We start from the raw sequence: 25448 nt of genomic DNA, 5'->3' as shown, positions 1-25448 counted from the left end.
TTCCTCGGCCATCTTCCCCACGAAATTTTTCCGATATATCGACTCAACCAATTCCTGATTCCCCATTTCCACAGGTACATCATACAACATAATCCTAAATCTTCTCCTTTTCACATCTTCCGTGGACCAGTTCGGGTTTGCCTTAGCCACTTGCTTTATCACCTCTATCTCCTCCTTATTCCTCGTCTCAGTTATTAATCCACCACTTCTGTTCCTCCTCAGATTTTCCACTTTCACGTCTACATCCATTTTGTTAACTTTCTCTCTAATCTTATCCCCATCTTCCTCAGGATCCTTAGACTTAACCATAACAGAAGATGCGCCCGTATCCCGAGGGGTATCACTTCATTGTCGAGACGGACCATCAGTCGTTAAAGTGGTTACTGAGACAATCGAATCCTCGTGGTTGCCTCTCCCGCTGGATAATGTCCTTACAGACATACGACTTTGAGATGGTGTACCGAAAGGGTGTTCTGAACCAGGTGGCCGACGTCTTGTCCCGACATCCGAAGACGTCGATCCCGTTAGCGTGGACCTGGTTGGCCATCACCGCCACCGTAATCCGAACGCTAACCGACCGAAACATATCCAGATTTGGGTGTCCCAAGGTAATGATTATAGGCAATGGCGTCCAGTTCGACAGTCGATCTTTTGAGCGTTTTCTGAATGATCATCGCCTCAAGCGAACCCCATTGAAAGAGCTAATAGCATCGTAAAAACTATGATCACCCAGTATTGCGAAACCGAAAACCTGGACAACTTTATGCTCGCGATAAAGTCCTCACAACATGAATCCGCCAGATTTTCCCCGGCATTCCCGAATTTTGACCATGAAATCCGTATCTTGGTGTCACGATCCGATGGCCGCAGCGACACCGATTCTGTTGCAGATGGCCCTTACGTCACCCCTGAGCAACATTCCTATCGTATGTCCAAGCAAGAAATAGAACCTGTCATATAGGGAACCGCGTGATGAAAAGAGAGCATCCGTTGTCATTTTAATTTTAATTTGTTACAACAAGAGTTGGATTACTTTGTACGAGAAATAAACAATAGTACTAATCATTACAACTGCTGTTAAGACAACTTCCACTAATAAATAGTCGTACCAAGAAAAATCAACTGTGGGACTTCTCAGGTGTTTCGCCCCCTTATGTCTAACAACATATTCCGTCCACCAAACGACCTTTTCCAGTCCAGTCATTGGCTTGTCGTACAAAATGTCACGAATTTGCTGAATTCTTTCACGGTATCTAAAATTGTCCCTTCATTATACTCAAACTACAACAACTACAACTCACTTGTTGTTTTCGGCAACCTCAATTATACGCTTTTTTAGCTCTTCCTTGCTCATAATAACAGGATCAACACCTAATCCGATCCCCATGTCGATGAGTTTTTGTACATTCATTGGTTGATCACGCATGAAAGGCATCCCAATTAATGGTACCCCTGTAAAGATTGCTTCTTCAATGGATTGAAGACCACCTTGTGTAACGAAAGCACGAATATTTCGATGTGCTACAACCATTTATTAAAATAAAAAAATCAGTAAGTATACACTGACCCAGGACATCCTGTTGTGGAAACCACTTTCTTGTGACCACGTTCTTTGGCCTTCCAGGTAAATAGTCGGACTCCCATTTCCACAGAACTTTGTAAGGTACCTCAGACAAAGCTTGTCTTATGGTGTTCTTTACTTTGTTCTCTAAATTTACGCTTTTAACATTCGACCCTAAGCTAAAGTAGATCACACCTTCGGTAGCACCGTCTAGAATTTGTTGCAAATCCTCAGGAAGCGGTTTCACCGGTTTAATGTGTATCTGTCCGGTTTCGACCACGACGGGTACAATAGGTCTCGGCGGGTACACCAAAGGGTTTGTGTTAAGAAAAAACAGACTTTGATTTGCCTCGATATCCCCTATGTATGGCATATCCACCCCAAAATACTTCATTGCAGTTTCATGCCCCCTTGGTACCAAAATAGCATGGTGGTAGTACCACGACCACAAATTCCACAAAACGCTTTTAATTTTGTTCCACAGTGATAACCGTCCATTGTGGAAGTTTAACAAGGCGTCTGGATACAGTACCGGGTGTGTTGGGTTACCAAAAATGGTGTAAATGACTGCCATAACTCCACGGGCGGAAATTGCAATGATAGGTGCCTTGAACCTTCCCGCTAAGGCGTACATAACTGGATGAAAAGATTCAATTAAAATCAAATCAAACTGTTTAGTCTGATCATCTATTAATTCTTTGAATTGACTACTATTAAGTTGAGCTTCTGCGACTAAATCCATGAAACGAAAAGTGGCATCCAGGTTGAGAAAGATGTTTGAGTCGTTAGACATCAGCTCATGGATTTTAATCTGTTTTAAAAAGACGTAACTGAAGTGAAGACTGATTTCGGTTAGGTTTGTAAGAGACGGGTCGTTTAAAGGATCTGGTGTTACCACAGTGACGTTGTTACCTCTCAAAGACAGTTCGCTCCATACTGATTGGAAAACGCGCTGATGACTGAATGAGGGAACCATAAACACTCCTAATATATTGATGCAGAAGACCGGTGTGGAATGTAGAAGGAGTATGACAGGTGCAGGCAACATTTTCTTGTTAGTTCTGACCACTACTGACTTTCCACACACGAAGAAATAAATAATGATTTCATGGTACATAAATTCCAGTCTGACGAAACTGGTTATAATTTAAATACAGATTCGGGCTTGGTACCTGTTTAAATGCACGTGGTTGTAAATTTTCTCGCCCATAAATGTGTGTTTTAAGCCTTATCTCTGAATTCTTAAGGTTGTATGGCGTACTAAAAGTCATCCATTTGTCTAAATTTACGTCATAAAAAAAATGTAAGCCTAATACTTGAAATAATTTAATTGAATTTTTTATTTAATATACGACCTTACTTTATACAAGAGATAAATTATAGTAATAATGATAATCGTTACTACTAAGACAACTTGCACTAATAAATACTCAAACCAAGAAAAATCAGCCCCTGGACTCCTCAAATGTATTGCTCCCTTATGCCTTATAACGTACTCAGCCCACCAAACAACCTTTTCCAGCCCCGTCATCGGCTTATCGTACAAAAGTTTACGACTTTCTTCGATTCGTTTTTTATATCTAAAATAATAAACAGTAGTCAGACAACATTAAACTTAAAGTAAAAACAAGTACTTATTGTTTTCGGCAACCTGAATTATACATTGTCTTAGTTCCTCCTTGCTCACGGTACTTGGATCAACACCTACCCCGATCCCCGTGTCTACGATCTTTTGCACATTTGAAGGCTGATCTCCCATGAAAGGCATCCCAATAAGTGGTACCCCTCTAGAGACTGCTTCTTCAATGGATTGAAGACCCCCTTGTGTAACGAAAGCACGAATGTTTCGATGTGCTGTAAAGAATTGACTAAAATAGAAAAATTGGTAAGCAATCACTAACCAAGGAGATCCTGTTGGGGAAACCAGTTTCTTGTTACCACGTTCTTTGGTTTTCCAGGCAAAGATTCGTACTCCCATTTCCACAAAACTTTGTAAGGTAATTCAGATAAGGCTTCTACTATTGTATTCCTCAGTTTTTCATCTAAATTTACGCTTTTGACGTTCGAACCTAAGCTGACATAGATCACACCTTTGGTGGCATCGTCTAATATTTGTTGCAAATCCTGTACATATCAAATTGTTAGGTTATGTGGCTTACCAGTATTGGTGGTACTTACTTGAGGAAGCGGTTGTACCGGTTTGATGTGCATTTGCCCCATTTCGACTATAGCCGGCACGTTGGGCCTCAGCGGATACAACAAAGGGTTTACATTTAGAAAAAACATATTTTGAGCCTTCTCGAGATCCCCTAAGAACGGCAAATCTTCACCAAAGTATTTCTTGGCAACTCTATGTTCTCTTGGTACCCAAATAACATGGTGGTAGTACTCCGTCCACACGTTCCATAATCCACTTTTAATTTTTTTCCACACTGACGACTCGATATTATAGAAACCAAATAAAAGATCTGGATACAGTACTGGATGTCTTGGATTACCAATAATGTTATGGTGGACCGACATTATTCCAAAGGCCGAAACTCCAATGACAGGTGCTTCGAATCTCCCTCCTAAAGCGTACACAATTGGATGAAGAAATTCAACAAAAATCAAATCAAAACGTCTGGACTGATCAGCTATCAGTTCTTTGAAGCCAGTACTGTTGAGTTCGGCTTCTACAATAATATCCATAAAGCGGGCAGTAGCATCATAGTTGTGGAAAATGTTGCCTTCTTTTGACAAAAGTTTTGGGATTGTGCTTTGTTTCAGAAAGTTGTAGGTGAAGCTAATACTAATTTCAGTTAGATTTGTCAAGGTTGGGTCGTTTAAAGGATTTGGTGTTATCACGGTAACGTTGTGACCTTTCAAGGACAGTTCTTTCCAGATTGACTGAAAGACGCTTTGGTGGCTAACTGAAGGGAATATGAACACGCCTAATATGTTGCTGCATAGGATGGACACTGATTGTAGAAGAAGTACCACGGTAACGAGGTACATTTTGTGACAAAACTAAAACCAATGAAACGTTGATGGTTCACATAAATAGTGGGCGGCGATAAAGGTACACATAAATAGTAATTTACATCACAACCTGCGTAAGTAAACTTTTTTGTCGAGGTGGATTTGACGGGCCGAGGCAACGCCGTTTTTTCTGCTACCGACACCAGTAACTAAAAAGTAATAATTGTAGTAACTAAAAAATATTTAACAAATTATCAGGAACTCGTATTCGAATGTATTCATTTCCGTAGCAACAAGGTAAAAAATTTGTTTACACATGAAGTTTCCTAAAAAATAGTTGTTCAAAGTGAAAAATGAGTGTTTTAAGTTATTTAAAGGCAATAGAAGACGCTGCCAACATTGCTTGCGCATCTCTGTTACCTGAAAAATCGAAATTACGTTATAATGAAACCTACAAAGCATTTTCAAATTGGTATACATCACGAAACACTCAAGGTGTTAATGAAACCGTAATGCTTGATTATTTTGAGGAAGGATCCGAAGCCCTCAAGTATCTTAGCAGTTTATAGTGTGAATATTCAATGCTGAAATTAACGTCGTGTCAGTTCTTCTGTTGTTACCTCAATTATGAAAGAAAATGCTGGAGGCTCATGCAATTGATGAAAATGTGACAGTTACTAATTTTGACCTCTCAAGGATAGTTCTTTCCAAATTGATTGGAAGACAATTTGGTAACTAATTGGTAATTTTTGACAGTTGGTCATTTGGTGGCTAATTGAAGGAAATATGAACACGTCTTAATGTTGCCGCACAGGATTGACACTGATTGTAGAAGAAGTACTACAGTAATGAGGTACATTTTGTGACAAAACTAAAACCAAAGTAACGTTGATAGTTGGCGTAAATGGTGAACGGCGATAAATCTACACATAAAAATAATTTGGTGATACTTAATTTAGAATTTAACGCATTTGTGTATATTTTATTTACGCCAGAAATTGGGTCACTTTGTACCAGAGGTAGATAACAGTACCACTCAGAACAACTGCAACTAAGACAACTTCCACTAATAAATAGTCAAACTAAGTAAAATCAGGCTCGGGCCTCAACTCCCGCTCTGGGAGCACCGGGGTTGTTCTCAAGCCGGAGACACGGATCTCCAGGTGGTGAGCGTCCGCGAGAGACAAGAAAATAAACTAAAACGGAAAGAAGTATTTTAGAATAAATCGGGTTTATTCCCTGCCACCAGCTGCACTGCTAAAATAATAATGTTACGACAAATTGTTCAATAATTACAAGATAAATTAAATAAACAAAAAGAATAAAACGTCCAGGACGGACTCCTCCTGAACCTGGCAGCGGGTTGGATATACGTGTTTCCTTGTCAAACATCTTACTAGTTTTATAATTTTAACTTTGGTGAAGAAATTCTCCATGCAGTACACAATCGTAAACTTGTTTCTGACCCTCTAGGTTTATTTTTTTTTGAATTGCATTTCTTGTAGAGCTTTATTTTTTTGTTGATTTTGAGCAGTGAGTAGCGCTATTTTAGTTTTTGGTGTTTTAATTTCGCTCCTTAATTTTTTTATTTTCTCAAATGTAAGAATGTCGGCTTGAATACATTTATTACTGCTTACAGATAGATAATCACCAATAAGCCAAGGTAAATTTTGGTTTTGCTCTGATAAAGGTTCAGGAACAACAAGAGAAACTACTGAGTGATGAATTAAGTAATGATTCTACAAATTAAGAAAGTAATTAAATTCATTAATTTATTATAAAGCAAATATTTACTGGTTTTTCAGTTGGGAATGGATCATCAAAGGATGTAGACGGGCATGACGGAGTGTTGTATGGTATGTCGTACTAAAAAAAATCCGTAAAACTAATGTAATTATGAGTTTTTGAGAAAAAAGTGAACATTCAAAAATAAAAATTTGATTTATAACTACACTTATGAACAGGCAGGATTAATACAGCTGGCAGTGGCCAAGCTTGTTACATCTGTACAAAATTTATTAAGAAAAAACATACAAAAAACAAACTAATGTTATAGTAAGTTTTAAAACTCTTTCATTTTACAAAGTTTAACAATACAATAATCAGACAATGAATTAAAAAAACCAAAACTGCTACTATAGCAATCGTTATCCCTATAACATCTAAGAAAAAATACGTAACCCAAGACACATGAACGGATGAAGTTTTCAAGTGCTTGGCACCCCCATGTTTAATCACGTACTCGGACCACCAAATCACATCTTCTAATCCACTTCGTGGTTTATCGGAAACGACCCCACTTATTTTCCTGATGTTGTCTTTATACCTGTAAGACTCAACTTTAATTCGTCTACCTGTAAACATCAGACACCCACATCATAGATCCAGCTACTTGAAGAATAACTTTTTTTAGCTTTCCTGCAGTAATAGAAGTCGGATTGATTTGTTCACCTATACCTAAAGCCACAAACTTGCGAACATTTTCGGGTTGATCAGCATAAAACGGTATTCCAACAATGGGTACTTCCCTAGACACGGCTTCTTCAAGCGAATGCAACCCTCCATGTGTCACAAAAACCTTAACATTACTATGCGCTAAAAAATAACAATGAAGAAACAAAACCTTAAGAACGAAACACACCTAGAAGGTCTTTCTGCGGAAACCAGTTTCTAATAACCACATTGTTGGGTAGTTTAGGTAAATCAACATCACATTTGAGTAAAACTTGATAAGGAAGTTCGGCCAGAGCTTGTAAAATATTGTCTCGGGTTTGTGGTTCCAAACGGGACATTCTCACGTTGGTTCCTAAACTAAAATAAACCACACCGGTTTTAGCGTCATCTAAAATTTTTTGCAAATCCTGAAACAGTACTTTCTTTATTTGAAGCGAAAAGTGTTATTTGGGTACGTTTGGTAAAGGTTTAGGTGAGTGGTACTCCAAAGGTAAAATTTCAACAACTGCAGGTACGTTAGGTCTCAAACTTTGTACTTGGTGATGTCTGTTAAGCAAAAACATGCTGACACTGTTCTCATACTCAGAAATGTAAGCTACATCCCCGAAATACTTCTTTGCCAGCTTATCAGCCGTCGGCAGAACCACATTCTGGTAGTAGTAAATATTCCACACAAAAAACGCCAAACTTTGAACCTTTTCCCACATCGTCATGTTTCCAGCCGGAAGGTTTATGACAAAATCAGGGTACAAAACTGGATGATTCACATTACCAACAGCATCATACTGGGTGTTGAAGATGTTCATCGACATGATTCCAATCACTGGTGCCTTAAATTTTCCAGATAATGCGTACATAACTGGATGCATTAGTTCGACAAGAATCAAATCGAACGTCCTATTATGATCCCCAAGCAATTTTTTAAATGAAGGACTGTTTAATTCTCTGTCTGCGATAATTTCCAAAAGTTGAAAAAAATTTCGCGTTATGTCATAGAAAGTCAAGTCTTTGAAAAACAATTTTTGGACACTTTTCTCTTCCAAAAGGTCATACGCACAGTGAATGTCGATTTCTGTGAGGTTTGTAAAAGCGGAGTTGTTCACGGGGTCAGGTGTTACAACGGTGACGTGGTGACCCCGTAAGGATAGTTCTTGCATGATGTTGTGGTAGACCATTTGGTGACTGATGGAAGGGTACATGAACACCCCCAAGATATTAGCACAGTTGGCTGTACCTATAAAAAGTATAAGAGTTACAATGGACATCTTTGTTTGTTGTGACCAATAGCCACTTTGTAATCTTTTGTTTGACTGTCCACTACAATGGCAAATTATGCATGACGTCCTAAATTTATCGCTACACTTGTGTAATACTAAAAAGTAGGTAAAACATAATTTATTATACAAGACGATAAAGAGAATCTTTATCTACGAGTAAAAGTTGTAGTCACGAGTGACGGTATATTCTTTATCGTCGAATATAATAAAGTATTTTAATTTTAGAACTGTAAAACGTCGGTCATAAATCAAATACTTGTATTGTCTTGGTTTCACTTTGTTAATTTGGTTTCATTTTGCAATGCTTTGCACAGTTATATATCTTTTAACGCTTCTATAACCACGTTTAAGTTTTAGTAAGTACTGAAAATTTGAAGCAGACAGTAGAAACATAGTGGAGTAAACACTAGGCCTGTAAGAAAAATTACAATTAAGTCTCCCAGATGGTAAGAAAACTACGAAATGCCAACACACATTCCATTTATTTTACCCGCAGCCCCAGACCTCACTCCGTCACACCCTCTCTCATCCTTCTCCTTTTTTTAAACACCCTTTTCGCAACTTTCATTAATCTCTCATACATCTCCTTTGATTCTAACAACCTCTCAAACCGTCTTTCCTCTTCTTCAATCCATCCGGACCATTCAAAACTCATCATATAATCCACACTCGAAAACAATATGCCAAACATTCTCTACCCTACCGCAACCACACAGTTGCGTATCACTCAGTCCTCTTTTATTCAAAAACCCATTCATTCTGCCATGCCCCGTCAACAAACATTTCTGGCTCAAACCAAATATTCTCACTCGCAAACCTCACACTCCGAACAAAATCATGAGTCACTCTATCCTTTTCGCTCATATTCCATCTTCTCTGCCAGATCTCTCACAATTTCGCATCCAACACATCCTTTTTCGCCAGATTCTCTCCCTCTTCCATCCTAATCTACATCTATCCCAATTCTCATAGACTAGATACTTCACCTCTTTTACATACTTCACAAGCTTTTCTTAAACCCTCACCTTCGAGGGTCTCGACTTAGACAACGATCCCTTCAGCAGCATCATAACCGTTTTCTCCCAGGAGATCTCAACACCCACTCCATTCCCCCAAGCAACCATCATTTCCATCATTTCCATTCCCACATCCTCAATCTCCTTTTTATTATCCGCCTCCACGCTATCCCTCTTCTTCCAATCCCTTCCAACAACCCATCCATCATCATGTTCCAAACCGCCGGTCACAGATAGATCCTTATGGATATCCTCTACGCACCTTCCTTTCCACCTCATTTGCCCCTCCTACCACACCAACTTTCCGATCTCTAAAATAACTCGCCCAAACTTTGATCTCCTTACACCCAACTTACATCTATTTACCCAACACCGCATTCCAGCTCAGATTATCAAACGCATCTTTAAAATCAACAAAAATTCCCAACACGTACTTCTTTTACGACCACTCCACAACCTGTTTCACTCTTATCCACGCATCCTTTGTTCCCAATTCTTTCACGAATCCGAACTGAGACCTCGACATTCTTCTTTCAAGTACCCTCGTCAATCTCCCCAATAGTACCCTCTCAAACATTTTGCCCATCATACTCAAAAGGCAGATAGGTCTACACGACCTCGGTAATAACCTATCCTTATCAATGTCTTTCAAGAGGATGACCAGTCGCGCTACCTTCCATTCATCCGGAACCCATCCTTCCTCCATACATGCATTAAACACCTTCAACACATACTCCGGAACAGTCTCCCACACAAGCGTCATCATTTCAGGCGTCACACCATCCATTCCCGGCGACTTCTTCTTCCTCATACTCCTCACGCACCTTTCAACTTCATCAAAATTTTCTCTCTCGACGACACCCTCCACCCCTTCATACAATTCATAGTTCACGGGAACGTCAACTGGGAAAAACTCTGTCAACAATACCTCCACCGTATCCCTTCACGTTGTGACGTCAAACTGCTTAAACAGGTGTTGCGATAGGTGGCGGCCAGCCAGCTAGTCGTGTGGGTGGGTTTCAAAAAAAGAGCAAAATTATTAGGGCGCCACGAGTTCGTTATAACGCCCCTATCGCAATCGTCTAATCCTATTTTGCCTCCCCAAACTCGAAAAAAGCAGCTAGCAACCCGCAATGAGGGGAAATAAATAATAGTTTAAAAAACTAAAAAAACACGCTTTTATTGCTAATCGAACTAAAAACTAGAAAATAATTTTTAATGACAGAGTTTAATATTACAGTAGTAGAAGATCAAACAATCAATCATAATAAATCACCTCAAATTAAAATTATAATAAAATTTAAGTTATTAACAGAATAATTCAATTCAGAGTAAAAAGCGTGGGGTGCATTTTACTGCGGTTCATAACTATCCTCTCATAGATAGTTGCCAATAGAATGATTGTAATATTTAAAATATCAAGCACCCCACGCTTTTTACTCTGAATTGAATTATTCTGTTAATAACTTAAATTTTATTATAATTTTAATTTGAGGTGATTTATTATGATTGATTGTTTGATCTTCTACTACTGTAATATTAAACTCTGTCATTAAAAATTATTTTCTAGTTTTTAGTTCGATTAGCAATAAAAGCGTGTTTTTTTAGTTTTTTAAACTATTATTTATTTTTCATTTTTTAGTCTGCGACAAATTCATAAATTGGGGAATTAATTACTTATTTAGATTTTTCTAGAAAGAACCACTCAGTGGTCTCCGTATGATCGATCAACGGGAATTAGTTTCAAAATCAATCGCCCTCCCGGACCAACGGGACACAATTCATCATTGTGGTTAGTTTTACCCCCCAAATGGTTAATTTTCCTCCATGTTTGTATTTCTGAATCAAAATTTGTTATCTTTATTTAAGTTGGTGAGAATTCATGATTAGATATGTTTTAATTATAATTAATTCCTTCTTTACCGACTGTAAAACCAAAGCTATGCAGAAATTGTCCTTGAAACAGAAATAATCGGTATAGATCGGTATAATCGACACGGAGAGAGATAACCGTGGTATATACTGACACAATTAAGATGCGATCAGCCATTTTTGCACACGTTTAGTTAATTAAAAGTCCGTTCTTGTTTTTTTCATTTAATATCCGTTATTTGTATTTTAATCAAGACTATAATTACAACGAAGAGTAAACCAGATACTACAGGCATGCGCAGATCGCGCGCTAGCTTTATCTCTTTTACTCCACTACACAGGATCCATAAAAGAATTTATAAATCCTGGCGCTCCTAATAAGGATAATGGGAAACTGTTATCAAATTATTGCATTGTCATCGATCCTTGAGACGTGTGCAAAGTTTCAAGATGATTAGACTTTTAGAAACCGATGAAAATTAAGCTCAAAGATTCCGTTACATACAACCCAAGCTAATAAAAGCGTGATAAAAAAGAACAAATTTATATCTGCAGTCTATATTGTACGGTAAACAGAAAAAAAAAAGAGTCTAGTTAAATGATGATAATGACAGATAGTGTTTCTAAAATATAATCCAAGAAGATCCAAAAATCGATAAAGCTTATCGAAGACCAAAAAAACAGTGAAAGTTGTACAAGGGTGAAATTGTTACGTTGTGAGATTGTCACACAATGAGTGAAACGTAAGTCAATATCAACTAAATGCATAAACAAATAAATAAGACCAAGTTGTTATTATATTTCGCGCACTTTATCGTCAACCGATGTTCGTGAACGTACCTTATATCAAACGCAGAGCGTATCAGCTGAGTCGAACGGCGTCTTATCAGTAACGTGATATGGAAATAAGCGATAACGCAACCAACCAACAAAATAGCGCTCCCAAAATAACAACCGGTGCACAAGTTATACCACAGTGAGGTGAAGCTCCAACTGCAGGACTACAATAATTAGGTAAGTTACACAAGAAAACCTAAATAAAAAAAAAAGGTGAATAAAATCGACAATGGCACACAAAAAAAAATGCCAAAATTAAACTGTTACAACGATGTTATGGTATTATCGTAATATACGCTCGCACGATCGTAGGTAGGATGGTATTCCGGGTACTTATCGTTCCGGTGTCCTCCACGTCACCTTCAGCTAGATGGAAGGGTTCTCCTCAAAAAGGATTCGGGAATCCGGATTTAAGTCATAATCGAGCAATCACAGCAAGACCCCGAAAATCGTGGCTCCAGGAGCTGCTGAATTTTCCTTTAGCGTCCAGGCAATGAAGCACCAAACGAAGGGAACTTGGTGGAAAACTCCGGGTGAGTAGTACACTCCAATAATAAAAGCCTAAAAAAACGAAGTTCTAGAAAATTCGCCAGGAAATTGACAATGGGGCACAAATTGGTTCATCGACGAGAAAAGTTGAAACTGTGAGAATATTTAATCATTTTACCTCTGGATGGGCGAGGCTGCTTTAGATATTGAGGGTGTGGTGGCGTCCAAAAAAAAATCCAACAAACGTTGCGTGCTTTGCAAGCACTTTTTCCTCCGTTTTTTTTCCAAAATCCTACACAATAAGTCGTTTGAGTAAGACCTTAGCGACAATTACTCCAAGCAATTTCACAAATCTAAACTTTTAGGTCTCTCAAAGCTAAAAATTCCGGGAACAGAATTCGCACAACCACACAAGAAGGTTAGCAAAAATCTAACGGATGAAGATATATTTTTTTTTTGCCTCAAAAAAGTGATCCGTCATCAGCAGAAGCCTTCCCGCCTTTTTAGGAACCAATTAGAATTAAGTTTATTTTCGACAAGATGGTGTCAATTCCGGTGGCGCTGTTGTTCAGTTCGAGTCAAAAATCCCTATTTCAGATGACAAGGCGACAGGGTTGCCAAAAGATGATGACGTGTTTTGTTTACAGTAACCTCAAATGGTGAACAACATAAAAGGTTTGCGAGGGACGCTATTCTGGCATAAATATAATAAGTGTACACTATGATGGAATAAAACGGTATCCTATTTTTATGCCGTTACAACGTTTCCGTTTTCCTATCACCGTCCCACACGCCTACCAGTCCTTCGTTCTTCTCACTCCCGCAGAGCTTATAAACTGCACTCCACGGATCTGCATTGCCAACAAACCGGACAAAATTCCTCCACCATAAGACCTTTGTCTCCTTGATGGCCTTTTTATAATGTTTGAGCAAGCCTTGGTACTTGAACCTGCACGTCTCGTTTCCGTCCAAATTCCCCTCTCGTTTACGAGTCAACTGCAATTTTTTCCTTGCTTTTGCAACTCGACCTTTTAAGTCCTTTAGTTGCTCGGTCCACCAGGCTGCTCTTTCACCTTTACCCCTTACAAACCTTTTTGTCGCCTTGTCGCAATACAGATCCATCCGTGCAGGCTTTCTAGCTGCTCCCTACGCGGGAGTCTCGCGAAGTTTTCAAGACTGGTCATATAGCCCTCCCTTCCCAATTCTGATTTGACGTTTCCCATGAACCATCCTCTCTTGTTTTTTAAATTCTCTTTGAACTTCCCTCGCACACCTTCCACACCGATCAATATACAACTGTGGTCACTCACACCCCAGTCTTTCTTAACCTTCCACGTGTCACGCACAAACCTCTCCAACCAGCCATCATTCACTACCAACAATTCTAACACTATCCCCAAACTGTTCCTCGGCCATCTTCTCCACCAAATTTTTCCGATATATCGACTCAACCAATTCCTGATTCCCCATTTCCACAGGTACATCATACAACATAATCCTAAATCCTCTACTTTTCACATCTTCCGTGGAACAGTTCGGGTTTGTCTTAACCACTTGCTTTATCGTCTATATCTCCTCCTTACTCCTCGTCTCAATTATTAATCCACCACTTCTGTTTCTCCTTATATGTTCCACTTTCACGTCTACATCCATTTTATTAACTTTCTTTCTAATCTTATCCCAATCTTCCTCAGGATCCTTAGACTTAACCATAACAGAATACGTTTCCTTCCTTCTTGGCATTTCCTTACTGTCCTGCCCAGATCCAGCACCTCCGACAACTCCAGCGTACGTCTTCCTATCCGTCGATTCCAGTTCTTTAATCCTTCCCTTCATAAAACTTGTCTCAACTGCTAGTTCCAATGCTATGGTCTCCACCTTGCCCCAAAGTCCCGATACCTAGTCATTCACCGTCTTGCCAACTCTACTCGACTCCAAAAATAGGCACGCCCACAAGGACCCCTCTAATTCCTTTACCCTTTCTGTCACAATTTCCTCCATCTTCTCTTCACTTGGCATTCCTGCCCCTCCCTTCAAACCCCTCTCGTCCAGAACAGTTATAATTCTATATTCCCAACCTCAAATCAAAGTTATTCTAAGTCCTAAAAACCAAAAACAAAATTTCTTCCTGATTTACTCCGATCTCCCACCGGTTTATTTCTATCCACCGATTTTTCTTCCCTCAGAATGTTCCAGGTCCCGAAAAATTCTCAAAAAATTTTCCAAGTCCACCGACACGGCTGTGCATGAAATCCGTTTAATCAATAATCAGTGCAGAAGTGAACCGGATGCTACAAGAGGGCGTCATTGAACTTTCAGACAGCCCGTGGAGCTCACCCATTATCTTGACGCGGAAGAAAAATGGTGAACACCGTTTCTGTATTGACTTCCGCCGAATCAACACCGTCTCCCAGAAGAATGCTTATCTGTTACCGTATATCAATTCGATATTGGACACATGGCGAGGAGCCAGGTATTTTTCCAGTATCGATTTGAAACAAGGGTATTGCCAAGTTCCTCTTGCGGAAGACAGTAAGCCAATCACCGCTTTCATCGTCCTGAACCTAGGGTTGTTTCAATTTCGAATGATGCCCTTCGGCCTCCATTCCGCTTGTGCGACTTTCCAGAAACTTCTGAATGCTGTGCTGGGTCCGGAAATGGACAGTAAAGCGTTTGACGTGGGAGGAATACAAGATTAATCTAGAAACAGTCTGCGCCACGCCAAATTGGTGCCGAATCCAGAGAAGTTCACGTTTTTCCAGACATCTTTGAAATATCTTGGGCATGTTGTTTCCGAACATGGAATGTCGACCGATCCACACAAGGTTAAAGCGATCCAGGGCATGTGGCCGGCAAGGTCCGTTCGCGGGTTACGTCGCATCCTAGGAGTAGAGTCCTGGTACCGTAAATTTGTGCCCGCATTTGCCCGAATCGCCTCTGACACTTTCGAGAAGGAATGTTTGGTCATTGTGTAGGCAATCCAGAAGATGCTCCCGTATCCCGAGCGGTATCACTTCATTGTCGAGACGGACCATCAGTCATTGAAATGGTTACTGAGACAATCGAATCCTCGTGGTCGCCTCTCCTGCTGGATAATGTCCTTACAGCCATACGACTTTGAGATGGTGTACCGAAAGGGTGTCCTGAACCAGGTGGCCGACGTCGATACCGCCGAAGTGGCCGCCAGATCCATGGCCCGCGGCACACCGTATGGCCAAGCTGAACTTAAGTCGCGCGTTCCAAATGCAGAAGAAACATTATTATCTCCCCCGTAGAAATATGGCCTGTCATATAGGGGACCACGTGATGAAAAGAAAGCATCCGTTATCATTTTAATTTTAATTTGTTACAACAAGAATTGGATTACTTTGTACGAGAAATAAACAATAGTAACAATCATTACAACTGCTGTTAAGACAACTTCCACTAATAAATAGTCGTACCAAGAAAAATCAACTGTGGGACTTCTCAGGTGTTTCGCCCCCTTATGCCTAACAACATATTCCGTCCACCAAACGACTTTTTCCAGTCCAGTCATTGGCTTGTCGTACAAAATGTCACGAATTTCCTGAATTCTTTCACTGTATCTAAAATTCTCCCTTCATTATACTCAAACTACAACAACTACAACTCACTTGTTGTTTTCGGCAACCTCAATTATACACTTTTTTAGTTCTTTCTTGCTCATAGTAACAGGATCAACACCTAATCCGATCCCCATGTCGATGATTTTTTGTACATTCATTGGTTGATCACGCATGAAAGGCATCCCAATTAATGGTACCCCTCTAGAAATGGCTTCTTCAATGGATTGAAGACCACCTTGTGTAACGAAAGCACGAATATTTCGATGTGCATTTCCACAGAACCTTGTAAGGTAACTCAGACAAAGCTTGTCTTATGGTGTTCTTTACCTTGTTCTCTAAGTTTACGCTTTTAACGTTCGACCCTAAACTAAAGTAGATCACACCTTCAGCAGCACCGTCTAGAATTTGTTGCAAATCCTCAGGAAGCGGTTTCACCGGTTTAATGTGCATCTGTCCGGTTTCGACCACGACGGGTACGTTAGGTCTCGGCGGGTACACCAAAGGGTTTGTGTTAAGAAAAAACAGACTTTGATTTGCCTCGATATCCCCCATGTGTGGTATATCCACCCCAAGATACTTCCTTGCAGTTTCATGCCCCCTTGGTACCAAAATAGCATGGTGGTAGTACCACGACCACAAATTCCATAAAACGCTTTTAATTTTGTTCCACAGTGATAACCGTCCATTGTGGAAATTTAACAAGGCGTCTGGATACAGTACCGGGTATGTAGGATTACCAAAAATGGTGTAAATGACTGCCATAACTCCACGGGCGGAAATTGCAATGATAGGCGCCTTGAATCTTCCCGCTAAGGCGTACATAACTGGATGAAAAGATTCAATGAAAATCAAATCAAACTGTTTAGTCTGATCATCTATTAATTCTTTGAATTGACTACTATTAAGTTGAGCTTCTGCGACTAAATCCATGAAACGAAAAGTGGCATCCAGGTTGAGAAAGATGTTTGAGTCTTTAGACATCAGCTCGTGGATTTTAATTTGTTTTAAAAAGACGTAACTGAAGTGAAGACTGATTTCGGTTAGGTTTGTAAGAGACGGATCGTTTAAAGGATCTGGTGTTACCACAGTGACTTTGTGACCTCTCAAGGACAGTTCGCTCCATACTGATTGGAAGACAAGTTGATGACTGAATGAGGGAACCATAAACACTCCTAGTATATTGATGCACAAGACCGGTGTGGAATGTAGAAGGAGTATGACAGGTACAGGCAACATTTTCTTGTTAGTTCTGACCACTACTGACTTTCCACACACGAAGAAAAAAAAGACGATTTCATGGTACATAAATTCCAGTCTGACAAAACTGGTTATAATTTAAATCCAAATTCGGGCTTGGTATCTGTTTAAATGCACGTGGCTGTAAATTTTTTCACCCATAAAAGTGTGTTTCAAGCCTTATCTCTGAATTCTTAAGGTACTATGGCGTACTAAAAGTCATCCATTTGTCTAACTTTACGTCATAGAAAAAAACGTGTAAACCTAATATTTGAAATAATTTGAGCTAATTTTAAATTGGTTTATTGAGTTTTTTATTTAATATATATGACCATACTTTATACAAGAAATAAATTATAGTACTAATGATAACAGTTACTACTAAGACAACTTGCACTAATAAATAGTCAAACCAAGAAAAATCAGCGCCTGGGCTCCTCAAATGTATTGCTCCCTTATGCCTTATAACGTACTCAGCCCACCAAACAACTTTTTCCAGTCCCGTCATGGGCTTGTCGTACAAAACGTCACGAAGTTCCTCGGTTCGTTTCTTATATCTGGAATAACCACAGTGCATTATTGTCTCTTCAGTAGGTAATTTCAATGTCAAAACCACTGCAACTCACTTGCTATTTTCAGCAACCTCAATTATACAATTTTTTAGTTCTTCCTTGCTCACAGTAACTGGATCAACACCTAGTCCGATCCCTTGGTCTACGATACTCTGGACATTCATTGGCTGTTCACACATGAAAGGCATTCCAATGAGTGGTACCCCTCTAAAGACTGCTTCTTCAATTGATTGAAGACCGCCTTGTGTGAAAAAAGCACGAATATTTCGATGTGCTACAAAAAGTTATTATATTATGAAAATTACCAAGTGAGCACCAACCAAGGAGATCTTGTTGTGGAAACCACTTTCTTGTGACCACGTTCTTTGGTTTTCCAGGTAAGTAATCGGACTCCCATTTCCACAGAACTTTGTAAGGGAGTTCAGACAATGCTCCCATTATGGTGTTCCTTAGTTTTTCATTTAAATTTGTGCTTTTAACATTCGAGCCTAAACTGAAGTAAACCACACCTTCGACAGCCTCGTCTAATACTTTTTGCAAATCCTACACATTTCAAGGTTAGTTGAGGTTATCAGAATGTCTTTGTGGTACTAACCTCAGGTAGTGGTTTCGCCGGTTTAATGTGCATTTGATCCATTTCCACTATAGCAGGTACATTAGGCTTTGGCGGGTACACGACAGGGTTTAGATTCATAAAAAGCATACTTTGACTCGCTTCCAGAGCACCTATGTACGACACACTCTCCCCAAAATACCTTTCTGCAATACCTTGAGATCTCGGTACCAAAATATAATGGTGGTGGTACCATGACCACAAACTCCACACAGCGCTTTCAATTTTGCTCCACAGCGATTTATCGACATTGTGGAAACCAAATAAAACATCTGGGTATAGTATTGGGTGTGAGGGATCACCAACAGTGTTGTAATGGACTGCCGTTAGTCCAAAAGTAGCAACTCCAATGACAGGTGCTTTGAACCTTCCAGCTAACGCATACACAGCGGGATGAAAACCTTCTACCAAAACCAAATCAAAATGATTTGATTGGTCAGCTATTAGTTCTTTGAAACGAGAACTGTTCAGTTCGGCTTCAACAATAAAATCGATGAGGCGGTACGCAGGAATCAGTCTCTGAAAAACATTTGAGTCTTTTGAATACACTTCCTCGATTTTGGATTGTTTTAAAATGTCGTAGGTGAAGCGAACACTAATTTCAGTCAGGTTTGTTAAAGAGGGGTCGTTTAAAGGGTCGGGTGTTACCACCGTGACGTTGTGACCTCTCAAGGATAATTCTTTCCATATTAATTGGAAAACGATTTGGTGACTAATTGAGGGAAAGAAGAACACTCCGAGTATATTGCTGCAAAGGACAGGTGTGGAAAATAGAAGAAGTACAGTAGTTGCAGGGTACATTTTCTTGTCACTATTAAACGATTAAGTGCGGCGTTAGCCCTTTATACTTAGTGCAAAACAAATAAAAATATAAATTATAATCAAAAAATAAAAGCGGTATCTGGTATATAAATCACAGCGTAAATGTTCAAAAACAGGTCACACTATAAGTTAAGCCTAGGGATTATTTATGAGCACAATATTTTTAATTCCTTGTAGAAAGTTACTATTGCATGCAAAAATATTGTCGGTATTCAGCAGAGAGACGTCTTAGACCGCTTGGTCTCCTCAATGGTGATCTCCAAAACCCCTAAATACTAGAATAGAATAAAGTGGACACGTGACAATGAAAAGTTTATTTACACAAAGTATTTAACATATTTAACCTATGTTCATTGAATTATTCCAATACACAGTTAACAGTCGAATTACTCTGTAGAAGAGATACATAGTAGTACTAAACATTAAAACTACTACTAAAACAACTTCTGCTAATAAAGAGTCAAACCAAGGAAAATCAACCCCGGGACTCTTCAAGTATGTTGCCCCATTATGTCTAATAGCATACTCAGACCACCAAACAATCTTCTCCAGTCCAGTCATTGGCATATCATATACAATGTCACGAATTTCCTGAATTCCTTTATGGTACCTAAAATTGTCCTATCATTAAAGTCAAATCACAACAACTACGACCTACTTGTTGTTCCCGGCAACCTCAATTATACATTTCTTCAGTTCTTCTTTGCTTACAGTACTCGGATCAACACCTTGTCCGATCCCCATGTCAACGATTCCAGTATCACCCGAAAATTTCTCTCCGTCCACTTGCATGTCGTAAAGCCTATCTTTTGTTCACCCTTCTCAGTAATACTTATCGTTTCCCAGATTTCAAATACCTTCCAAGAACCCTTTAGACACAACCGTTTCCACCGCTTTCTACCGACCTTTCTTTCCATTTGAATTTCACAAACTCCAAGACTCTTCCTTCATCTGCCGTACCGACAACATCAAAATAAATACGCCAAATCGCAAGTACCATATCAATCACTTTTCTTGTTAGTTCTGACCACTACTGACGTTCCGCACACAAAGAAATAAGTAATGATATCATGGTACATAAATCATTATTTCTTGTATAAATTAAGCTCATACGAGTATATCAACGGTTCAATCTCAAAATACAGAAAATAAAATAATGTGAATTATAACTCAATAAACTGATTTAAAATTAGACCAATTATTTCAAATATTAGGTTTTCAAATTTTCCTTATGACGTAACGTTAGACGAATAGATTATTTTAGTACCCCATATAACCTTAACAATTCATAGATAAGGCTTGAAACACATTTTTATGGTTGAGAAAATTTACAGCTGCACATTTAAACGGATACCATGCCCGATTTTGTATTTAAACAATAACCTGTTGTAACGAAGCGAATTTTCGCGGGCCGGAAACCACGACGCGTCCCGAGAGAACAGGGGAAAAATTACAATCGCCGCACCGACGCGGCGGAAGAGGAGGATTCTGTCTTGAAGCTTCAAAAGGTGTGAAAGTGCTGCGGCCGTTTCACCACAAGTGTATTCTTGTAGTTTGAGTTTTTGGAGAAGCCCTGAAAGAACTGACCACTAAAAGTACCGTTTTTTTGCCATTACCGTCAAACGTCGAAACCGCCGAGCACGCGTCGTGTTCCGCCACCGCACTCTCCTTGCGCGATTTCCAAGTTTCAAGTTCGCCGCCCCCAGGTCTAGGAGGAGTCCGTCCTGAAGGAAGCCGCCTTCCATGAGGGAACGACCGTGCCGGACGTTTTATTCATTTTGTTTATTTAATTTATCTTGTAGTTATTGAACAATGAGTCATAAGATTATTATTTTAGCAGTGTAGCTGGTGGCAGGGAATAAACCCGATTTATTCTAAAATATTTCTTTCCGTTTGAGTTTATTTTCTTGTTTCTCGCGGACGCTCACCACCTGGAGATCCGTGTCTCCGGCTTGAGAACAACCCCGGTGCTCCCAAAGCGGAAGTTGAGATACGAGCCTGATTTTACTTGGTTTGACTATTTATTAGAGAAGGTTGCAGTTGTTCTGAGTGGTACTGTTATCCACCTCTAGTACAAAGTGATCCAATTACATGCGTAAATAAAATATACACAAACGCGTTAAATTCTAAATTATGTATCACAAAATTATTTTTATGTGTACCTTTATTGCCGTCCACCATTTACCTTGTGTGGAAAGTGAGTTTCGTTAGTCGTATTCGGAAATAATAACAAAATGTTCCTCGAATCTGTAGTACTTCTTCTACTTTCCACACCTATCCTGTGTAGCAATATTCTCGGAGTGTTCATCTTCCCCTCTATTAGTCACCAAATCGTCTTCCAACCAATTTGGAAAGAACTATCCTTGAGAGGTCACAACGTCACTGTGGTAACACCTGACCCTTTAAACGACCCCTCTCTAACCAACCTAACCGAAATTAGTGTTCGCTTTACCTACGATTTTCTAAAACAAACCAAAATCCAGGAAGTGTATTCAAAAGACTCAAACGTTTTTCAGAGATTGATTCCTGCGTACCGTTTCATCGATTATATTGTAGAAGCCGAACTGAACAGTTCTCGGTTCAAACAACTAATAGCTGACCAGTCCAATCATTTTGATTTGGTTTTGGTAGAAGGTCTTCATCCCGCTATGTATGCGTTAGCTGGAAGGTTCAAAGCACCTGCCATCGGAATCACTAGCTTTGGATTATTGGGGGCCAACTACAACACTCTTGGTAATCCCTCACACCCAATTCTATACCCAGATATTTTATTTGGTTTCCACAATGTCGAAAAATCGCTATGGAGCAAAATTGAAACTGTTGTATGGAGTTTGTTGTCGTGGTACCACCACCATTATATGTTATACTGTCATAATCAGTATGGATTTAGGAAGAACCACTCAACTACAATGGCAGTAAATAAAGTAGCGGAAATTGTGTTCAACGCATTTAGTAAGAAAGAACATGCCTATGCAATATGCCTTGATCTAACTAAAGCATTCGAATGTGTCGCACATGATTTACTGTTAAAAAAACTGGAACTTTATGGATTCGATAGTTCAAGTCTATTATTGTTAAAATCATATTTGACAAATCGGTACCAGTATGTAAATTATAAAAACGTAAACTCAACACGACAATTAATAAGATATGGTGTTCCTCAAGGTTCTGTCTTGGGTCCCATCCTATTCCTAATATTCATCAATGATTTACCAAGCAGTTCTTTCATGACGAACTTTATTTTGTTTGCAGACGACACGACACTAGCGGGTAGTAATCAGGATGTAAAGAAATTAATAAACGAAATTACTCAAGCAGAGAATGAAATCAATACTTGGTTCTTGTCCAATAAATTGTGTAGGAATGAGAGTAAGACTCAAAGACTATATTTTTCTTTACGAGAGCTGGATACTGTTGAGGAAACAATTAATATGCTAGGGATAATATTGGATAAAAAAATGACTTTTGAACAACATATTGTTAAGTTAAGCAAATCAGTATCAAAAAGAATCTACACACTTCGCAGGCTACGACTAGTTGTGTCTGAAAAAACATTAAGAGCAGCTTATTTTGGATATATTCATAACTGTTTATCATATGCAATTTTAGTATGGGGTCATTCTCATCATTTGTTAAAATTATTTGCTATACAAAGAAAATGTATTCGCATTATAGCCGGGTTAAATTATAGAGATGACTGTAGGGTATCATTTAAAAATTTATGTATTATGACACTACCATCAGTTTATATTTATGCTTGTCTTAGATATGTGAAAGCTAATCCAAATCAGTTTAGATCCCTGGACCATGAGCATCAAACAAGATATAAAGAATGGCTACAAACAGATTTTCAAAGATTAACGAGAACAAGAACAGCTCTACGGTATTATTGTATTACACTATTTAATGTACTTCCAGTGTCATTAAAAGAGTTACCTGAGAATGTATTTTGTAAAGTTGTCAAAGAATTATTAATTAATAACGTTTTCTATTCTACATCTGAGTTTATTAAATATAAGTTTACGGACATGTGAAACATTTTTTGTAATGATTATCACGAAATATATTATTATTATTATTATTATTATTATTATTCATTATATTTTAGTACCAAGATCCCAAGATATTGCAGAAAGGTATTTTGGGGAGGGTGTGTCGTACGTAGGTGATACGGAGGCGAGACAGAGTATGCTTTTTGTTAATGTAAACCCTGTTGTATACCCGCCGAAGCCCAATGTACCCGCTATAGTGGAAATGGATAAAATGCACATAAAACCGGTAAAATCACTTCCTGACGTAAGTACCACAACACAATCTTGCATCCTCAAATAATTTTGAAACTGCATAGGATTTGCAAAAACTACTAGACGATGCTGTAGAAGGCGTGATTTACTTCAGCTTAGGCTCGAATGTTAAAAGCACAAATTTAGATGAAAAACTAAGGAACACTATATTGGGAGCCTTGTCTGAACTACCGTACAAAGTTCTGTGGAAATGGGAGTCCGATTACTTGCCTGGAAAACCAAAGAACGTCGTCACAAGAAAATGGTTTCCTCAACAAGATCTCCTTGGTTGGTGTTGACTTAGTAATTTTTCTAATTTAATATTTTTTTTAAGCACATCGAAATATTCGTGTTTTTTTAACACAAGGCGGTCTGCAATCCATTGAGGAAGCAGTGTCTAGAGGGGTACCACTCATTGGGATACCCTTCATGGCTGACCAGCCTGCGAATGTTCACAAAATTATAGACACGGGGATCGGACTAGGGGTTGATCCGGTTACTATGAGCAAGGAGGAACTAAAAAATTGTATAATTGAGGTTGCTGAAAATAGCAAGTGAGTTGCAGTTGTTTTGACATTACTGAAGAGACAAGACACTGTGGTTATTCTAGATATAAGAAACGAATCGAGGAACTTCGTGACCTTTTGTACGACAAGCCCATGACAGGGCTGGAAAAGGTTGTTTGGTGGACTGAGTACGTTATAAGACATAAGGGAGCAATACAATTGAGGAGTCCAGGAGCTGATTTTTCTTGGTTTGACTACTTATTACTGCAAGTTGTCTTAGTGGTAACTGTTATCATTAGTACTATAATTTATCTCTTGTATAAAGTAAGATCATACCTATATTAAATAAAAAACTCAATGAACTAATTTAAAATTAACTCAAATTATTTAAAGTATTTGGCTTAGAAATTTCTTTCTATGACGTAAAGTTAGACAAATGGATGACTTTTAGTACGGCATACAACCTTAAGAATTCAGCAATAAGGCTTGAACACACTTTTATGGACGAGAAAATTTACAACCGCGTGCATTTAAACAGATCCCACGCCCGATTTTGTATTATAACCAGCTTTGCCAGACTGGGATTTATGTACCATGATATTATTTATTTCTTTGTGTGTGGAAGGTCAGTGGTGTAGTAAGTGTTTATTTTTACCCTACGGGCTTAAAAGATTCTTGACACTACAATTTTTTTCCTAATTAACAAAAACCAAATAACTCATTTTTTTCCTTTACCCCATCCCCCCTTGCCCCAGTCTTACTCTTGTCCTCTCCTCTCTTTCTTTGCTCTCCTCACAGTGATGCAGCATGTGCTCTATCGTCTCTCGCCCTTCTCCACACATCCTACACATTCTCTCACCTTCGCTTACCCAAAACTTATTATTTCTTTTCTCATTTCCACACCTAAATCTCGCAATTATTTTTTTTTCTTTCGCGCTTTCTCTGTCTAGGTAATTTGGTATTGTTTCTGTTATTACCTTTCTATAGTCTGCATTGTACCTAGATTTACTACATTCGCTCTTCTCTCTTGTTTATCTATGTCTCTGTCACGTATACACAACTTTTCTCTCATACTCACCCCCATTTCTCTCTTTCTCACTATTTCCATCCATGCGTATCCTAGTCTTTTATAAGATCCTTGTCTACCCTTGTGATGTTCTTTCCCTGCTTCCTTTTTTTTCCTTCCAGCATTCATACAATATCCTACATTCCTCTCTTTCTTTCAACCTTTCATCATACTTTACAACTCTTTTCCCAGTGTATACTTTTAATTTCTCTCGTTTACATTCGTCTCTTACCATATAGCCTGGCGTCTCTTTCCGTAGCCCTAATATCCACCTCAAATATTTTTCTTGTACTGCT

At 38.9% G+C, this 25448-nt stretch overlaps 4 protein-coding genes and 1 pseudogene across 4 annotated transcripts; 1 reads left to right on the top strand and 4 right to left on the bottom strand.

Moving 5' to 3' along the window:
* Positions 1–1012: 1012 nt before the first annotated feature.
* LOC135129779 (UDP-glycosyltransferase UGT5-like) lies at positions 1013–2771 on the bottom strand. The gene is made up of 4 exons (XM_064057029.1): positions 2734–2771; positions 1568–2688; positions 1302–1521; positions 1013–1253 (listed from the first exon to the last, which is right to left on the bottom strand). The coding sequence occupies exons 1-4, from the start codon at positions 2769–2771 to the stop codon at positions 1013–1015; spliced, it is 1620 nt and encodes a 539-aa protein (XP_063913099.1).
* Positions 2772–2900: 129 nt separating this feature from the next.
* On the bottom strand, positions 2901–4666 carry LOC135129778 (UDP-glycosyltransferase UGT5-like). The gene is made up of 4 exons (XM_064057027.1): positions 3740–4666; positions 3463–3685; positions 3196–3415; positions 2901–3141 (listed from the first exon to the last, which is right to left on the bottom strand). The coding sequence occupies exons 1-4, from the start codon at positions 4556–4558 to the stop codon at positions 2901–2903; spliced, it is 1503 nt and encodes a 500-aa protein (XP_063913097.1). The 5' UTR covers positions 4559–4666.
* Positions 4667–15052: 10386 nt separating this feature from the next.
* Positions 15053–24684, top strand: LOC135129777 (UDP-glycosyltransferase UGT5-like). Its single transcript, XM_064057026.1, has 7 exons — positions 15053–15065; positions 21551–22165; positions 23406–23593; positions 23646–23868; positions 23915–24134; positions 24191–24410; positions 24655–24684. The coding sequence occupies exons 1-7, from the start codon at positions 15053–15055 to the stop codon at positions 24682–24684; spliced, it is 1509 nt and encodes a 502-aa protein (XP_063913096.1).
* LOC135129739 (UDP-glucosyltransferase 2-like) lies at positions 15814–17290 on the bottom strand (annotated as a pseudogene).
* Positions 17583–19276, bottom strand: LOC135129738 (UDP-glucosyltransferase 2-like). The gene is made up of 4 exons (XM_064056984.1): positions 18458–19276; positions 18183–18405; positions 17917–18136; positions 17583–17847 (listed from the first exon to the last, which is right to left on the bottom strand). Exons 1-4 carry the CDS (start codon positions 19274–19276, stop codon positions 17583–17585), a joined length of 1527 nt encoding a protein of 508 aa, XP_063913054.1.
* Positions 24685–25448: the final 764 nt, after the last annotated feature.

Source organism: Zophobas morio, unplaced genomic scaffold (genome assembly GCF_036711695.1).
Source record: "Zophobas morio isolate AGI-343-1 ecotype UQ-CSIRO unplaced genomic scaffold, CSIRO_AGI_Zmor_V1 ptg000016l, whole genome shotgun sequence".
NCBI lineage: Eukaryota > Metazoa > Arthropoda > Insecta > Coleoptera > Tenebrionidae > Zophobas > Zophobas morio.
The sequence above is the reverse complement of the archived record's forward strand: the minus strand, read 5'-3'. Positions and strand labels throughout refer to the sequence as shown.

Excerpts from the sequence above, each read along its gene's own strand:
- LOC135129779 (XM_064057029.1), bottom strand. The coding sequence starts at position 2,771 with ATGGGCGAGAAAATTTACAACCACGTGCATTTAAACAG. Across the intron at positions 2,689-2,733 it reads AACCACGTGCATTTAAACAG|ACTGGAATTTATGTACCATG; the intron begins GTACCAAGCCCG and ends CAGTTTCGTCAG. Across the intron at positions 1,254-1,301 it reads GAGGTTGCCGAAAACAACAA|ATACCGTGAAAGAATTCAGC; the intron begins GTGAGTTGTAGT and ends GGACAATTTTAG.
- LOC135129778 (XM_064057027.1), bottom strand. The coding sequence starts at position 4,558 with ATGTACCTCGTTACCGTGGTACTTCTTCTACAATCAGTGTCCATCCTA. Across the intron at positions 3,686-3,739 it reads CGGTACAACCGCTTCCTCAA|GATTTGCAACAAATATTAGA; the intron begins GTAAGTACCACC and ends TGATATGTACAG. Across the intron at positions 3,142-3,195 it reads CAGGTTGCCGAAAACAATAA|ATATAAAAAACGAATCGAAG; the intron begins GTACTTGTTTTT and ends TTATTATTTTAG.
- LOC135129777 (XM_064057026.1), top strand. Across the intron at positions 23,594-23,645 it reads CGGTAAAATCACTTCCTGAC|GATTTGCAAAAACTACTAGA; the intron begins GTAAGTACCACA and ends GAAACTGCATAG. Across the intron at positions 24,135-24,190 it reads GAGGTTGCTGAAAATAGCAA|ATATAAGAAACGAATCGAGG; the intron begins GTGAGTTGCAGT and ends TGGTTATTCTAG.
- LOC135129738 (XM_064056984.1), bottom strand. The coding sequence starts at position 19,276 with ATGTACCCTGCAACTACTGTACTTCTTCTATTTTCCACACCTGTCCTT. Across the intron at positions 18,406-18,457 it reads CGGCGAAACCACTACCTGAG|GATTTGCAAAAAGTATTAGA; the intron begins GTTAGTACCACA and ends TGAAATGTGTAG. Across the intron at positions 17,848-17,916 it reads GAGGTTGCTGAAAATAGCAA|ATATAAGAAACGAACCGAGG; the intron begins GTGAGTTGCAGT and ends TGGTTATTCCAG.